Here is a 17,785-nt window from a genome sequence, read left to right as displayed (position 1 = left end):
GGAAGAGGAGGCGGCGGCCGCGGGCGGCGGGGTTGGGGCGGGGGCCGGCGGTGGCTGTGGCCCGGGGGGCGCTGACAGCTCCAAGCCGAGGATTCTGCTCATGGGGCTCCGGCGCAGCGGCAAGTCCTCTATCCAGAAGGTGAGTGGGTCGCGCCGGGTCCCTGCCGCCTCTCCCCTCCCCCTCCCCGGGGGCTCCGTGGCCTTGGCGCGGGGGAGGCCCGGAGGAGGGCGGCGGTCGGGCTGGCGGACAGGGCTTTCTCCCCGCGGCGCTTTCTCTTCTGTGGGGAACGGAGCCGAGGCGTGGCCCGCAGGAGGACCCCCACCTCTGAGCCCACGCCCAGGTCCGCTGAAACCTAGTGGTCGTCGAAGGGGGGAAAGTGGCTGGAGGGAGGCCGGCGCCTCGAGCACCGCCCGGGTCCTCCGCCCGCTGGGACCCAGCCCCTGTGCGGTTTACGAAACGGGCGTGCGCTCTGGTTCCAACTTGGAGAACTTCACGGACTCGCTTCCCTGCTGGGTTTTTATGTGCTGCTCTCACTTCAGGTGACCCGAGTGTGCAGGGTGAGTCGTAGGAGCCGCGTCAGAAAGAGTTGTGACTGAGTCACTGGCCATTTTAATGTCGACTCTTGCTGCTCCTACTGCGAAGGACACGTTCCTGTGGCCTGTGTGCGAAGTGGGGGCTGTTGACCACCTCTTTTAGCACGGTGGCCCGGGGAGTGTCATTACTGGTAACAACCCCCCAGCATGTGTGCAGTACAAAAATCTGAGACCTTGAGACTATTTGCAGACCTGAGTCAGCCCATTTGTTTTCATTTGGGGTCTGTCTGGAATGCATGCCGGGCTTTTTAGTGTGTGTGTGGGGTGGATAGAGGAAGGGCTGATCTCCATCAGCCACCCCCCCCCACCCCCCCAACAGAGTGAGCTGCTAGTAAGATGCCGATAACCCCTCTTTCGCCCTTTCCTCTGTTGCAAAAGTCTCTCCAAAATAAATCTGTGATTTTATTTTAGACACAGTGTTTTTAAAAAGTAGCCAGGCATTCTAGATTACTGTGTGCTATTTATCTTATATCCTTTCCTCCGTTGCAACAAAATTGGGGTTCATTTATGGCAGCTTTTTAGCAAACTGATTTAAATTCTTTTCACTTGTTACTTGCTGACTAAACCTTGGGAGTAACTATTCATTTTGCTTTTCTAGAAAGTGACAAGTGAGAGACAAATTAGTTTGTTAGGGTGTACAAATTGTGATTATTTTGATTGCCTTTACCATTTTTCTTCTCCGGGATCTGTCTTTCTCTGTCAACCCAACCTGTCCTCTCTCTTTGAGCATTTTTCTATTTGGCATCGTGTCCTTGTTTTAGTTCTTAGACAATACAAAATCAGTGAGGGGAGGGTCCAGTTCTTTTTACTTCTGATTATTCCTCAGAACCTGAAGTAGGTGTTCCACTAATTTTTCAAAGAATAAATTTTCTTAAGTTTTAGCTATGAGCTCTTACAATCTTACCGTAGAGTTTGCTGACTGGACCTCTGCCTTAAAGTGTTAAATTTAACAGAAGAATAATCAATGATGATGAGAGGCAGTGCTAATACTAAATATAGTTCAGAGGAAGTAGAAAAGTTTCAGCTCCAAAGTAGGCTTAATGGAAAGTAATATGTTGTCTTCTTCCTGGCAGAAAGCGAGTTTAGCTCAGTAAGTAAAAGGATAGTGAGTACCAATGTAAGTATATATAGCATTCTGTGTTTATCTTTTCTTTTTTTGCTATAGCATCATATTCTTTGCTAATTTGGGATGGACTTTTTAACTTTCAGTACTAAAGTTGAACAGTCATAAAATTTTCTTCTTTTAACAGGTGGTGTTTCATAAAATGTCACCCAACGAGACCCTCTTTTTGGAAAGTACCAACAAGATTTATAAAGATGACATTTCCAATAGTTCCTTTGTGAATTTCCAGATATGGGATTTTCCTGGGCAAATGGACTTTTTTGACCCAACTTTTGACTACGAGATGATCTTCAGGGGAACAGGAGCGTTGATTTATGTCATTGATGCACAGGTAGTTAGGAATAATGATGTTTACTTCTCACCTCTTGTGGCAAAAGATGCAGAAAAAGAAAGTTGCGTATCTTCTTTGTCATGTTCTTTTTATAGCTTATGACTTTGCCAGTAGATTCACTAGCAGTATAGAAGAGATGGAGCTGTAGACTGCTCTGGGAGCAGGCATGCCATTGTGCAGGTAGAGGGTATCAGATGTAGTTTTCATCTTTATTGATGAGCAGCTTTCGACTTTTAGTGGTTAATAGGTGTTGCTGTATTTTATTAACCATTACAGTAGTAATATCATTTACTGAATAGTTCTCATCAGTGCCCATAAAGTGAGGAGTATGAGACGTGAACTAGTACATACTGATGTAAATAGTTTCCTTAATTGTTCAAATCTAGTTCAGTGCATAAATATTTATTGATGCCCTACTACGTGGCTCATACTCACATGAATGGGGCTTGGCCGTGTCCTGAAGAAGCTACTCTCCATAAGCTTAAACATTAATTAGGAATGCTTTCTGAGTGACAGGCTCTGTAATGAGTGCTTTCACATATATGATCTAATTTATTTTAATCTTCACAATACTGTGAGGTAGGTACTATAATTCTCATTTTACAGATGAGTAAACTGAGATCACAGAGTTTAAGCTGCCTTCTTAAAGTTATATACCTATTAAATGGCAGAGCTTCCCAAATTGGGAAGAAATGTCCATTTCTTTTTCCCTTTCTGTTATCAGTTTTAAAAATTGCCAGATAAACGTGTAGTTGAAATTTTCTCTTAAGAGAATGAACATCTATTTAATGTAAGTTAATGTATTTGAATGTTTGAATATTTGTAAATAATTAAATAATTAAGAAGACATTTTCTGTGGTTGGAAAGGAGAGGTGGTGTGAGGCTTTTTAAAACTTATTTTAGTAAGATTCCTTTTTAAAAAAATACCTTGTTCTTACAGGATGACTACATGGAGGCTTTAACAAGACTTCACATTACTGTGTCTAAAGCCTACAAAGTTAACCCAGACATGAATTTTGAGGTTTTTATTCACAAAGTCGATGGTTTGTCTGATGATCACAAAATAGAAACACAGAGGGACATTCATCAAAGGGCCAATGATGACCTTGCAGATGCTGGGCTAGAAAAACTCCACCTTAGGTAACAACATGTGTGTTTGCTCTGAGAGTGCTGAAAGTGTGTAAATGTATTTCCATCTCTGTCAGTTTTCTGTTACTGGTATACCCTGCCCAAATCTCAGGTGTTTTTCCCTACTTTTTTTGTTGAATTCAAGCAGTTTTGGGAGCCTACTTCTCAATAATAAAGAGAAGTAACTTTCCCCCTTTGTTCTGTTTTCCTGGAGGTGAAGTCATGTGAAATGTTTCCATTGGTGCCTTTGCAAATTCATCTCGAGAGACTAGAGTCAGGCTGTTTCCTCATGACACAGCTCTGCTTTGGGATTGCTCTTTTGGTTTCATCATCATCATTTCCACCCCCACCCCACCCTTGTCTCAGTTCAAGGGATATCTGTCACATTTGTTGTAAAATACTGTAGTTTGAGTCTTGACCGTATCTTCCTCAGTGGGAAGAGTCTTTTGAAAAGGTTACACTTTGAAGCCTGGATGCCATGTATTCTGTTTATGTATTTTTAAAGATACTTTATGCTTTTGTGAATCACTAAAGTTTGACTTGTATGTTTATCTTGTAAATTTGCCTAGGCTGCTATTAACTTTAAAGAACTGCTGATTCATAATTAAATGTCATTAAGAAATTTTTATTAAAGAGTTCCTATTAGATGGAATGGGCGATTTTTGTACTTGCATTCTTATTGTATATTGGGAGTATTTCCTGTAGTGTGTGTGTGATGTAGGTAGAAATGAGTAATAAAAAGTACCCAAGAAAATGTTCTCTTGATATAAACAGTTTAAAGGGGAAGCAGAGAGGGACACAAGTGTAGTTATTTCCTTATCCCTGTTCTCATATAGAGATGTCCCTGCAGGCTCAAACCAGCCCCTGTGCCAGCCCTACTATTCCCTCGGGCCTTTGGCACCCATATCTTCAGTTACTGTTCTAAGGAACCATGTGGAAGTTTCATTGATGTCTAGTTTGCTTAGGTCAAAAGTTGGACATATTTGTAAGTAACTCATGCTTTCAAGAAGTTCAGCAGTATTTATGAGACAGAGAAGGTGCCTCTACATAAAATTGCTTAATCTTATCTTTTGGGAATCCACTGTTAATTGGGTTTTAAACCACGAGTGTCCTGTATTCCCTATGGCCCATGGGAACCATCTGATCCTCTTTATCCCATGCCTGTGTCCCTTTTTAGGGTCTGTCCCAGTGGTGCACATTAATCCTTCCCCCAATTTTTATAGTGACCTAGACCTTGTTAACCTCAATACAATTTTTCTTTGGTCTTTTTTATTTTTCTCAGTAGACTTTTGCTTCAAGCTTTTTATTAATTACTACCAGACCTCTGGATGAGGTTTTATTTGATTTTCAGTTTTCAGAAACTCAGCTAACTGAAGTATTCTGTGCCTTGCAGGTTGTCCTTGTTGTAATCAACCTTTTTGCATTGCTAATCTTTTTGCCTAAGAGAAACATTAAAATAGTCTCTTTTCTTAGTGCCTGTGAGGTAGACTTCCTGGCCTCCCCTGTCTGTGGGCTCTAACTTCTTGAGTCCCATTTTCTTGGGTTCCTTGAAAATATTTTAAACTACCTGTAAAGTGTTACATACACAGTTCTGTGTCTCTGACTTTATAATATATACTTACAAATTTTATGGTTACAACTATAATTAAGCGTATACTCCCTGAGGAGAAAAGCAGGTGGAATTATCGATACTCTTAAAGACCTCTGTATTTTGTTACTTCTCCACTGTATACCCTGCTTTAGCCTCTGGATTCGACTCACTGTAAAGCCCTAGCTCCCATCCTCCTTAATACATTGTTCACATAAATTCCAAGCATCAGTTGAATGTGTTGGTTTATACAGAAAATAATTTATGAGTCCTGTTAAGGGCAGTGGGCAATACTGACAAAGTCTGTCTCCATGATGTTTACATTGTGTTGACTGAGACAGTTAAGAAGCACTTACAAATAAATGTATAATGTAATTTCAAGTGCTTAATGAGAAAAATAGAGGGGCAGTAGAAAGCAGTAAGCCCAGGGGCACTATTTTAGGTAGGTACTTCAGGTATTTTAAGAAGAAAGAAGTTTCTGAGGAGGTGATACCTTAGGTAAAGACCTGAAATAGGTCTTATGTAATCAATGTCTCTTATCTCCTCCGAGCTTTGTTTTTATCTTGGTTTTTGTAAGCTGTGAACTTAAGAAACCAAGGTCTTTGGATCAAGTTGCAAATTTTAAGTGTATATTCAAGTTTCTGTATTTGCAGTTGCTTTCCTGGGTTAAACAACCTCAGGTGCCCCATGTAAATGCACTGAAGGGACAGATAGCAACAGACGAGGTGGGGAAACTGCATTTGGCATCATGAATACTGGGTAGTGGGCAAAATAAAAAGGTGAGCTGACTAAAGTCAAATGTTAGGATACTTAAAGTTTTATGTATCATAATTGTCACTGAACTAATTTCTCAAATTAATCAAATCATGTTGTGTTTTTCAGCTTTTATTTGACTAGTATCTATGACCACTCAATATTTGAAGCCTTTAGTAAGGTGGTACAGAAACTCATTCCACAACTGCCGACTTTGGAAAACCTATTAAATATCTTTATATCAGTAAGTGAGCTATTAAATTCACTGTAGTTTCTGATTCCATTTTTGTGTATGTATTTGTGTTATCAAATTCTTCTAAAGTAGCTCGAGTTAGTTTGAATTGAGCTTAAAGACTTATGACACATTTAACATGTAAAAAGAAATATTATAAACATTAAAAAATGGCATGAGTTACTCTAAATTCTTCCCTTTAGTACTCACCCTTTTTGTATTACAATGACCTAATGAAAAATCATCATGCCATTTTTTTTTAAAGATTTTATTTATTTATGCATACAAGATCTGGGGCGTAGGCCAAAGGTGCTAGGGGTGTAGGTGGAGGGGTGAGAGTATTCACCAGAGCCAGTGGGGAGCAGAACTGGTGCATTTACAGAACTACACTACAGAGGGGATAAGTGGGTGAGACAGGAGAGGTCTGCTGCACCATAATAGATTCAGTGTTGGGACTTAACTCATGGTGCCACCAGAGAGACCCTCTTACATCTTTTTAATTACTATTTTCATGATCTCTGTTTCCTGAGGAAGAGGAGCACCTGGAAAAGACTGAATTTTGGGAATTTAATTCAGTCTTTGCTCTATAGGAGGTCACAATGGAAAATTTATCTTTTTTTCTTGCTAAGTGTAGTATCATGTCTCCAATTCTTATTTTGAGGACTTGGCTTAGTAAAAAAAAAAAAAAAACTCAGCTTAGTGAAAAAGGATCTCTTGTCAGTAAACTTAGTAGTCATGTTTTCCAAGCATTACTTAAAAAATTCAGTGTGTAGTAATCTTCAGTGTGGTAATTGGATTCCAATTAGAGATGGACTATTTTAATAAGGAAGGATTGTTGAAAATGTAGCATGGCTTGATTTTTGAAGAATTTTTTTCATAGTGTTTTAAAATCATTTAAGTAAAGAGGAGGAAAAACTGAATTTTACTAGTACAATTGTGTCAGCAAATCAGAGCAGTAACTCCACTTTATTCTTTGGATTACATGTTCTCTTAGCTGAGTGCTATTTGCTTTTTGGTACTGAGTTGTATAATGAAAATTTCTTTGTTAGTACTTTAAGATCTTTGATTAAGTTACAAACTTGGATTCTTAAAAAAAAAATAAACTCTCAATTTTGTTTTTTTAAGAATTCAGGTATTGAAAAAGCATTTCTCTTTGATGTTGTCAGCAAAATCTACATTGCAACAGACAGTTCTCCTGTGGATATGCAGTCTTATGAACTTTGCTGTGACATGATTGATGTTGTAATTGATGTATCTTGTATATATGGGTAAGTTATACATACTTCTGTAAGACCTCAGACTATCAGTTTCATTTGTCAGGGGGATTAATTAATGTAAGGGATCTGGCAAGTACTATATCAAGTGCAATTGGCTCTGAACACAGTGCTTCTACTTAAAGCATGGATTCTCTCTCAGTGAACTGCTTGGTCTTGTTCCTTCACATAGATGGATAAGAGCACTTGAAAAGTGACTATTGCCAGAGTTAATGATAAGTGAAAGTTTCTTGTTATTTGGGTGTTTGCACTGTATCATCTCATTTCTGGGATTTAGCTAGCTCAGAAAACTGGAGTCATTTATTTAAAATTTTCTCAAGTACTGGCTACTAAGATAAACTCAAGCTTTGTGGAATGAGGGACTCCTTAATATTTAAAGAACTAAGAAACAAGGAACTTAGAATTTGAGATGTCATAGGGACTTAGACATACAAAAATTTGATCCATACATTCAAGTTTCCAAAATCTCTAAAATGTTAAACCTTGGTATAAATTCACTAAGCCCTACACAGAAATTTATTTAAAAAAAAAAAAAAAAAACAGCCAAGATTTTTGTAGAATAGCCCAGGTGAGTGAAAACCTTGAGGAATTACTTATATTTCAAAAGTTAGTAATTTCTAATGCTTCCAGTGACCCTAACCCCGGGTATTAATACCCCCACCCCTGGGGTATTCTGATGTGCCATTAGAAGCCTCAGATGTCTTCTACTACCTGAGTCCTTTATCTGTTGTTCTGCTCTGCTCCATGTAGTCTAGACTACTTTTTCATGTCATTGTCCCTTTCCTCTTCTTGGCCTTGGTGCCTGATTTGTCACTGTCTTTCTCCAGATGTCTCCAAGTAGGTGAATGCATTTGTCTTATCCTTTCTTTACCTATCTATCCTTTCTTCCCATCCACTTTACTTTTTACTTTGTGATTACATGCTTTCCTGTTTTAATTCTTTCCATAATGAAAATGATATGTCTGTTAATCAGTGAAGTTAAGTTCCTTATTTTAAAGATGGATGAAAGACTTTTCTTTAAAGCAAATCAAAATTTTATAAACCAATTTTTTAAAAAGAAATCAATTTTAGTTTTTTTTTTTCCAGTGTAGGGGTACAAAGTATGATATAAAGAGAAAAATGTCTAGACATGTAAATTGGTATGTTTTATTATAGCTTAAATTGCTTCTTACTTGACTCTTGATTTACTTTTTTTGAGGGGGAACTACATAAAATTCTAACAATTCTCGTTTAATAAATGAAATAGTTTTCAGTCCATGTAGGGTTCACTGTCTAAGCATCAGGATTCCATAGTGTCTTTGTATTTATTTTAGTTTTAAACTTGCTCCATTTTGACTATTGGTAGTTTTCATATTTTGGGACTTTTATTTGTACATTGTAAATTTGATTCATCAGTAAAGATTAATATGAAGAAAGATTTCAAACCTGCTATCTCTGTGCCTCCTGAGTAAATAAGATGATGGTGTGCATGTGTGCAGTGTTCCACTGAAGGTGAGGAGTCCTGTACCTCAAGCTAAGCAACAACTTCTGTTCCAGTATATTTCAGCCAGTATTGTTCTTTCTCAAAAGACCTTCAGGAAAATGGGTAGAAAGGCTTGTCATCGTGCAGATTAAAAGGGACAAAATAGCCAGTTGTGAAACCTATAATGAAAAATAAAAATATTTTCTTTTAAAACAGGTTGAAGGAAGATGGAAGTGGAAGTGCTTATGACAAAGAATCTATGGCAATTATCAAGCTGAATAACACAACTGTCCTTTACTTAAAAGAAGTGACTAAATTTTTAGCACTGGTCTGCATTCTTAGGGAAGAAAGTTTTGAACGAAAAGGTAATGGGATTTTTATTCATTTAATTTTATTTTTTAGAAGATTTATTTATGCATACAGAACTGGGGTACAGACCAAAGGTGCAGGCAGTGAGAGGATTCCCCAGAGACAGAGTGGGGAGCAGAACAGGCAGATTGACAATGTACATTGCTAAGGGGAGCAGTGGGTGGGTCAGGAGAGGTCTGCCACGCCATGTGGGTCACCTTCCTGGCCTGGGATTGAACTCATGTTGCAGTTGCTGCGCTTTCACCTGTTGCCCCACCAGGGAGGGCCTGGTAATGGGCCCTCCCTGTTTTTATGTCAAGTTCTATGTTATAATTTCTTAGCTTCTGAAAAAAGTATTGCAATGTTAGACAGTTACCAGCTCAAACTATTTTTGTCTCTTCTATAAATAGTCCACATTATTATAATCTCCTATTTCTGATAGTTTTAATTACCTAACTGCACTTTGGCTTCCATCTGAATCAACGACTGGTTCTTGAGAGGTGACCAGGTCACCTTGCTCCATTTAGTGCCCTGAACAACTGGCCTCTTAGCTTTCTGAGCCATGTGACTCCATCCTCCTCTCTTGAAGCTTTCTCACTCGCTTCGCTTCCCTGAAGCTGAACTTCAGGTTATTTGTTTCTCTGACCACCTTCTCTATTTCTTGAGAATTTTTCTTAGTTTTGAACATTCTTCAGGGTCAAATCTTTCTGCTCACTTTTTTTATTCTCTGGGCAGCTCATCCAGTCCATAGCTTCAGTTAATCTATGTGGTTGGCTGAAAAATTCTTAGCTCCAGCTCTGATTTGGGTCCGTGTTCCAAACCCATGTTGGAGTGTTAGTAAGACATCTTCACTTAAATCTAATAGTTATGTTGTCAGTGGTGTCAAAAACTGATGACTATTGTTTTATGTCCCTCCTGACTAGCCTACGCCTGTTATTAGTTTTCACACTTTTCTGGTAGTCAAGGTAATCATGGTTTGTTTTTTTTTTTTTTTGCTGAGGGGGCTCTTGTAGATGGTTCCTCAGAGAGCATTCTCTTTTTCTATTGAACTTTCACCGACTTTTATTTGTTCCTTGGATTTTCTTTTATTTTTCACTCTTGGACAATCCAGGTCCACATCCTCCAGGTCTGTGATGCTGCAATAACCTCCTACTGAGGTTGTTCTTGCTTCAGCAGAGACATTGAGGGCTTAGTATGTATCTTTTATTCAAAGGCAGACACATAACTATTAAATCCTGCTTTAATTAATTTAATTTTAATTTAACTATTAAATTCTGCCTCAGATTTTAGTACTAATGCTGACTGCATTAGTAGTTCATTAATGCTAATATTAAGGAAATATTCCTGATAAATAAAATATTTTGGATAAAACAAAAACGGATATTCAACTTTGAGTTAAAGAGCCACATCTTTGTTTTCTTTGTGTTTCTTAGTTGAAACTTCTCCTTTATGTGCTGTGCTGAATGTAGTGCTTAATTTTTCCCATGCATGATTTATTATTTTACTTCATGTCTATCCTTAAACAATACAGAATATTATTTATCTTTGTGTAAGCAATATAAAAATGTTTGTAACCTTCTGCAACTTATTTCTTTTAATTCAAGGTTTTTTTTTTTTTTCCTAAAGACTTAGCCATATTAACATGTAGCCCTGGTTAGTTCATTTTCACTTCCACATCATAGTCTTTTGGCCGACTATACTGCAATTTTCCTTTTTTTTTTTTGATTGCTGGACATTAGACCTACGATACATAGTTTTGTCTTTGCACATAGGGAGAATTTCTCTAGTGTGCATATTTAGGAGTTGAATTTATAGAGGGTGTACAACTTCACTCTCACTAGACTTTACCATTTTCACCCGTAGCAGTTCTTATCACTTCATGTCCTTGACAGTGCTCGATGTTAGAACACTTTAATTATTGTCAGTCTGATAGATGTGAGTTGCATCTCATTTCGTTCTAATTTTTACTTTAATTACTAGTCAGAGCAACATCTTTTTCATGGCAAGTACTTTTTAAATAACTGTTGAACTTTTCTTTGGTAATTTACCTGTTTGATTACTGTTTTGTACTGATTGTTGTACTCTTGCGTGGTTTTCTTTACTCTGATCTTGAAGTATCTTAAAAGATTTTCTTTAAGATTTAAAAATATGCATAAAAATACAGTGAATCCCAGGGCGGGGATGAGGGGGGGCCTCCCTCATGGCGCAACAGGTTCAAACACAGCACTATGAAGCAATCCGCAGACAAGGCGGCAAGAGTTTGACCCCCGGCCAGGGAGGTGCAGCAGACCTCTTCTGACCTACCCGCTGCTCCCCTCAGCACTGTACTTTGTTAATCTGCTGTTCTGCTCCCCTCTCTGTCTCAGGTGAATCCTCTCACCCCCTAGACCTCTGGTCTGTACCCCAGTTCTGTATGCATTAATAAATAAATCTTAAAAAAAAAAATACCTTGAATTCAGGTATGTGCCCATCTTTCTGCTTCAGCAGTCATCGATACAGGGACAGTCTTGTTTCCTGAATATACTCCTCTCAGCTAAGTTGTTACTATTTTTTTCTGGGCCAAACATGAAAAAGTAGAGAAAATGATTTAGTGAACTCATTTGTCATCTGTCACTTAAATTCAACATGCATCAATAGCAGTTAGTTTTGTTTCATTGCTATATACCATTTTCCTTACTTGCCTGCTATTTTATTTTGCAGCGAATCCCTGACAGCAAATAATTTTTCTGTACAAATTTTAGCAGGTATCTCTAAGATGGTGCTGTGTTCTTTTAAAAATGTAATGATATTATTAATAAATATAAAAAATCATATTAAATTTCTGGGAGTTTTCAAGTTTCACAGATAGTCAGCTTTTGTTGTTTGCACAGAAGTCAAATGCATAAACTTACCAAGCTTTTCTTTTATCTTTCCTCTCCTCTTTAGTCTTCATGACCTCCTTAATTTGACTCTATCCTACTTACTCAGATTTGGTTGCCAGTACTTCCTACCAAGAATCTTTTCCTCTCTCTAGGGAGGCCAGTTTCTTTCTCATTAGCGGCTGTGCTATGTCCTCATTGCAACACCCTGCTGTTTGTGTGTAGTTTTGCTCCTCTTTTTCTGCCAAAGTTCTGCCTATCCTTTCATTGACTGCTTTATCCCTGGACCTCATCCTCCCCTCTTCGGACTTCTTTCTCATTTGAGCTAATTTGACATTAGATTGTTTTGATTTACTTCTTAGAAGGTAGTGTCTTATGGCCCAGTGATCCTTGAGAGCATACACACGTGTGTTTCTACTCTGCCTTCTTATGCTGACTGCTAGTCTCAAGGTCACCGCATGGTTTAGAAGGGGTCCTCCAGCTCCAGCCATCTTACCTATAATCAGGGCATTCAAGGATGAGCAGACTGTGTGTCTTCTTCCTCTTAAGGAACTGCCTCAGAAATCCCACACATTTCCACTTACCTCAGTGGCTGGAATTGGCCCTGTGGTGATGCCAGCTGCCAGGAAGGCTGGGAATATAATATGTGGCTTTCTTTCTGCGGAGGAGGGAAAATGGGTCTTCAGTGGGTGATTAGCCATTTCTCTTACAAAGTAGAGCCCTTTGTTTGAAGCCAGCTCACAAAACAGATGGAGGAGGAATTGCCTGCCTGAAAAGAGGGTGCGGACTGCCTTGGGCTCTGTCTGGTGGGCTTCTCAGGTACCCGCCTGACACTAGGGCTGTCCAGAGCAGTTGCCAGACTATTGCTCTGGTAGTTTCTTTCATTGACTGCCCCAAGAACTTACGGGAGGAAAATCTTATTAATTACTTTGATTTTATATTTTATTATAATATTGTCTTAGCAATTTACCCCTGATTGCTTTATTTTATCCTGTCCACTCCCAGGACCCAGGGGTAACTAGTATTAGCAATTTGAGTATATGCTTTATTATGTTTCCTACAGGAGGAATTCTTCATTTGTGTGTGTGTATATAGAAAATTACCTGTCAGTTATTTCTTTTCCTGTTAACCAGATGTTTCCAAGTAGATACACTCAGAATTGACATTGAGCAGCCTCATCTTTTTGTCTCTTTCAGGTTTAATAGACTACAACTTCCACTGTTTCCGAAAAGCCATCCATGAGGTTTTTGAGGTGGGCGTGACTTCTCACAGGAGCTGTGGTCACCAGAGCAGTGCCCCCAGCCTGAAAGCGTTGGCACACAACGGCACACCGAGAAATGCCATCTAGCCTGAATCCCAGTGGCTGGGGCTCTGTGCCAGCTCATTCTCCACTCCAGGGTCAGATACCACGTGCTACAGGACATGGGAGTTGTCACTTGTGGGAGACTGGTGCCTGTCCCACTAGAGACAAGGGGGAGAATTTCTCATTCGGATGAAAACCCTTCAAGCAGTGGTGTGCATCTGAAACTATTTCTTTTTTAAAAAAAATGGCAAAAAAGAATTCTAGAGACCACAGAACTCAAGCGTGTCTTTCTCCTCTTTGAGGTCCTACTTTAAGTAATTGGGATAATTTGGACCTGGACATAACACCTCTTGCCTGTCCTTACCAGGGACTGTTGCCATTAATTGCCAGATGGAAATAATAGAAAGGACCGATTTTTTTTATGCTTCCCTTAGGTTTTCATTTGAGTAGTCTCTAAAAATTCTGCCTTGCTTAAGTTCTAACACTGCCTCTAGGATTTCACTTTTGGACATTGCACACCTGAGACCTTTAAATGCACATGCTTGCTAACTCAGAAGACACCTGGTCTGACTGCAGCACAGGATATTCCTGTTTTTGTTACTGAAGACATGGGAAGATTTTACACTGCATTAGGTCAAGAACAAGGTCAACAGTGGCTGCTGCATTGGTTCCCTTGAAGTATTGAGGAAGAATCTTTAGAACCGAAGAAAAATTTTGCACCTATGTTTTGGGTACCAGACATCTGGGTTCTTTCACCTGCATTGGGTAGATGATCATGATCCATGTAACAGAGGGAATTTGAAAAATTTGTTGTCCTCAGGATCTTCCTTTCATGGGAGAAACTCATTGTATCATTGAAATACTTAGTCCACTTTTCTTCACACCTGATACCAGCCGCTACATACCTTTTTTTCTAAGCTATTCTTTTAAGAACTGCTGTTTTGTTGAACATGATGACCGTAAGGCACTGGTGGACTGTCCATTTGGAGTTGCAGAGAGCACATGGTGCCACAACATGTGTCGTTAAACATGCTTCTCCAGTATTCTGACACCGAGTGTCGCCTGTGGTACTTTCTTTGCCTCCTATGCTAATTCCCAGTTGTTTCTTTTTGTTGATGATTGATACCCGTTCCGTTGATTTAAACTTATTTTTACTTCACATACCCGGTAGTCATCTATTCCAAAGCCACTGGACCACTTCAGTACATAAGTGCCACTGTTTTTTGGAGTACACGTGTTCAGGTCTGTAACCTAACAGTGTGACTTGGAGTGCTTCCTGCGGATGATTCTGACTGTTGAGTATTTACATGGACCATGGTGATATCCAAAAGAAAAATGCTTTTATATTTATAGATTATTTCATTGAATTATATAAAATGGGTATCAATAAATGTATTTACTCCAAAAGCAGTTTTTATTTGCCTAAGGTGTGCAAGGGTTGGGTGATGCAATGTTCAGTTGTCCCACTCTGTCATTGTATCTATTTTGCTGCCTCATTTGGCCAACATACCTCTGTTTGAGGACATAAGAGTCTGTCCTGTTTGCAGGAATTTTGTACCTGGGTCTAGATATTTCTTATGCTCAGGGTAGGAGATGTGTGACTAGTTAAAAGTTAGCTTTTGGTTTTGGTGTTTGATACCAACAAATCTCACACATGGGAATATTCAGCTCTTGGCTGGATTATATCCATGCCAAGGTTAGGGTAAAGAGATGTGTTAAGTGAGCACCAGGTAAAACTTTTTGACTCCAGCTTGTTATTCTAATCATAAATCTAGTTTTTGTGTTGTTCATTATTGACCCTTAAATGTCAGTATCCTTATGTGGTTAGGTTGGGTCTAATCTGATTGGGGTGAATATACACTAGTTTATAGAAGGGAGAAAAGTAGAGATTGAAATAGTTTTAATTTCATAATCTTAACTATTTCAGAAATTCAATTTTAAAACTGAAGTGGAAATCACAGAAAAAGATTGGAAAAAACCCTTTAAAATGCTTTCTACTACTGTTGTCTTTCTCAAATCATGGATACCAGTCCAGAGGAGTAAAAGGTTATATATGGGTAGAATGCCCTTGTAACTTAAAACTCCAAATCAGGTTATATCTAGCGTGAAAGGGCCAGAGCATTAGGGGCAAAATGGCCCATGTGTGACCAACGTACTCAGATCTAATGAGGGCAGGGGGGCCGTCTCCTGGCTTGGCAGCCTGCTTTTCTCCACAGCCCCAAGCTCCATTGGCTAATTGGAGATGATACCTCAAGGTGAGTGTACTTGGGCACATTACATTGTTTCCTACAACTAAATTGAAGTGGTGAAGGAGAAAAGGCGAAAGATGGTTTAACAGAAATAAAGTGAGGGAAGAACACAACTTAGAAGAATACCACATGGAAGTTAGGAATTTGAAATATTTTGCATTCTTACTGATATTTATCTGCCAGGCTTTCTTGGAGGTAGTTGACAATTGGTTAAAAAATAAAGCACTTTTAAAATCTTTTGCAACAGTGTTTTAGCTGTTTAACCTCTCCCACTCAGATACTTTTACACACACACATGCACATGTGTGTACACAGGAAGGAGACATAATAATGTCCAATCTAGAATGCTACTGCAAATTGCTTTCTGTAGTTTTGAGTTCTGTGCTTATTGGGGAGGAACATGATTACAGATGGAATTAGGATGTTAAAAGTTTTGTAGTTGGAGAAAGCAGTGTGTGTGATGACTTTTGTAGGACTGTTTGCCCTGTTCTGTTTTGCAAGTGCTGAAAGCCCTTCTAGTTACCCAAAAGAAATTGTTAGTGAATAGTCATTTTTCATTTAAGCAAGTAAAGTGACTTCAAGTACTCCCCTGAGTGTTTTTCCCTCAGAAATCCCAAAGGACCACAGTCTCTGAAGGGGATATGGGCAGCAGGTGGACATAGCATATTTCTGTAAATAGCCTCTTCCCTGAAATGCTCCAAAGAATGAAAAGACAGGTTCTAAAGAACTTTCAGTAGGGGTGGGAAGGGGCAGCAAATACTACCAATTCTTTTAAGTGGTTAGTATGTTTTTGCTCATGCATTCTTCCCAATATCTCGAGGCAAGTGATAGGTTATTGTTTGCAGATGGGGAAGCTGAGGCGGAGAGGATCAGTTGTGATTTGTAGAAATAGAATTGAGGTCCATCCATGCAGATCAATTCTAGAATTTACATTCTTAAACAGTCACATGACCTTGCTTTAGGGCGGAGGGTTTGCTCATGGAGCGTTCTGCAGTAAAATATTTCTATAACTTCATTTTGTAAACATTTTCTTGTATCTTGGTGATGTACTCCGTGGTCAAATACTAGCCTTAGGTAGGGTGTAAGTAGAGTAAAACTTGTGTGTTTTCATAGTTGTGCTTGTAGAACATGTTGCTGCTTTGGTCTGAAATCTGGTCTGTAGAAATTCTATTCATCTTACCAAAATCTGCCTACATCTTCCACCACAGCCTCCTTTTCCTGACTTTGCTCCCTCCACTGCCACTGCTATGATCAGGTCTCTGTTTTCTATGTTGCTTGAGAACTTGCTCAGCACATGTTCTTGTAGGTAGTGATGGGAAGGGGTGTATTTTACTACCCTGTAGTTTTCCCTGCAATATTGAGGAAAACCCTTGTTCATTTAAACGCTTTCATTGTGGGCTTGATGTGAAGGCAAGAGCAAACGCTTTTTTCTGGTCTGGTCAGGAGATTTTCAGCTTTGCACCTACCTGGTTTGGCAGAGCATTCGGCTACTTAGTATATGACCTCTAGGTGGCGGTGTTGCATTAGTTAAACCGGGCTCCCAACGTTTGGGCTTCTGCTCTGTTCTGAAACTTCAAATTTTATCACCCGAGAGTACATATGACTTAGAAACCCAAAGAAACGCTGAAGTTACTTCTCCTGAAATAACATTCAGGACTCATGTGAGTCCCGTTGTTTAAAGTGAAACTATCCGAGATTTTCACTTTTTGTATCTGTTAAAAAGCGTTTTAACGAGATTGGAGAGGATGTTGGTCATAATATAATTTGCTTCTTGGATCTATGGGTTACAAAGGGGTCTTAAGAAGCTGCTCTAGCCACATTCATATAGCAGGTAGAACTATTTTCTCCTTAAGCCATTTGTTGTAGATATGTGTGTCCTTAAAGACTCTCAGGGAAGGAAATGCCACGTATTTGAATTAAAATATCTGTTTTCATCACTTTCCACTGCCTCAAATGAGGTTTGCTGTAATTATTTCACACTTGAGAGCTGAAATACTGCAAAGGAAAAGGCGGCAGCACATTCTCTTTCCATGGGTATTTGTTTTTCTTCTAAAGCCATGTCTTTCCAACAATGCCCAGCTGTGACTTTGTTCCACAAAGACAAATTTAATTTAAAAAGAACTAAGCAGGGGCCAGCCCTGGTGGCACAACAGGTTAAAGTGCAGCACTGAGAAGTGATCTGTAGCCACTGTAGCACCAGTGCCATCCCTGGCCAGGGAGGTGACCCACGTGGTGCAGCAGACCTCTCCTGACCCGTTGGCCCACTGCTCCCCTCAGTCCTGTAGTTCAGTAGATCTGCCTGTTCTGCTCCCCACTCTGTCTCCAATGAGTCCTCTCCCTCCCACACATACCTCTGGCCTGTACCCCAGTTCTTATATATAGAAATAAATCTTAAGAAAAACCCCACAAAACTAGGCACATTAATGTATCTTCAAACTGTTTAAAATAAAATTGAGAAAATTGCAAAAGGACAATCATAAGGAGGAACCGAGTGGAAGGAACTTGCTTGCCGCCCCCACAGCCATTGCTACAATGTGTTGCC

At 39.4% G+C, this 17,785-nt stretch overlaps 1 protein-coding gene across 1 annotated transcript in view; it reads left to right on the top strand.

Annotated features, from left to right (window-relative positions):
- RRAGC (Ras-related GTP binding C) overlaps positions 1-15,363 on the top strand; it is a 15,845-nt gene extending 482 nt beyond the window's left edge. The window contains exons 2-8 of the mRNA XM_012722106.1: positions 6-139; positions 1,845-2,048; positions 2,989-3,188; positions 5,647-5,761; positions 6,875-7,017; positions 8,702-8,850; positions 12,888-15,363. Of these exons, the coding sequence (XP_012577560.1) occupies positions 6-139; positions 1,845-2,048; positions 2,989-3,188; positions 5,647-5,761; positions 6,875-7,017; positions 8,702-8,850; positions 12,888-13,039 (1,097 nt within the window). The 3' untranslated portion in view covers positions 13,040-15,363. The remainder of the gene's footprint in view (positions 1-5; positions 140-1,844; positions 2,049-2,988; positions 3,189-5,646; positions 5,762-6,874; positions 7,018-8,701; positions 8,851-12,887) is intronic.
- Positions 15,364-17,785: the final 2,422 nt, after the last annotated feature.

Source organism: Condylura cristata, unplaced genomic scaffold, assembly GCF_000260355.1.
Source record: "Condylura cristata isolate star-nosed mole 26May11 unplaced genomic scaffold, ConCri1.0 scaffold00008, whole genome shotgun sequence".
Taxonomy (NCBI): domain Eukaryota; kingdom Metazoa; phylum Chordata; class Mammalia; order Eulipotyphla; family Talpidae; genus Condylura; species Condylura cristata.
Note: the sequence above shows the minus strand (reverse complement) of the source record. Positions and strands in the feature narration are given on the sequence as shown.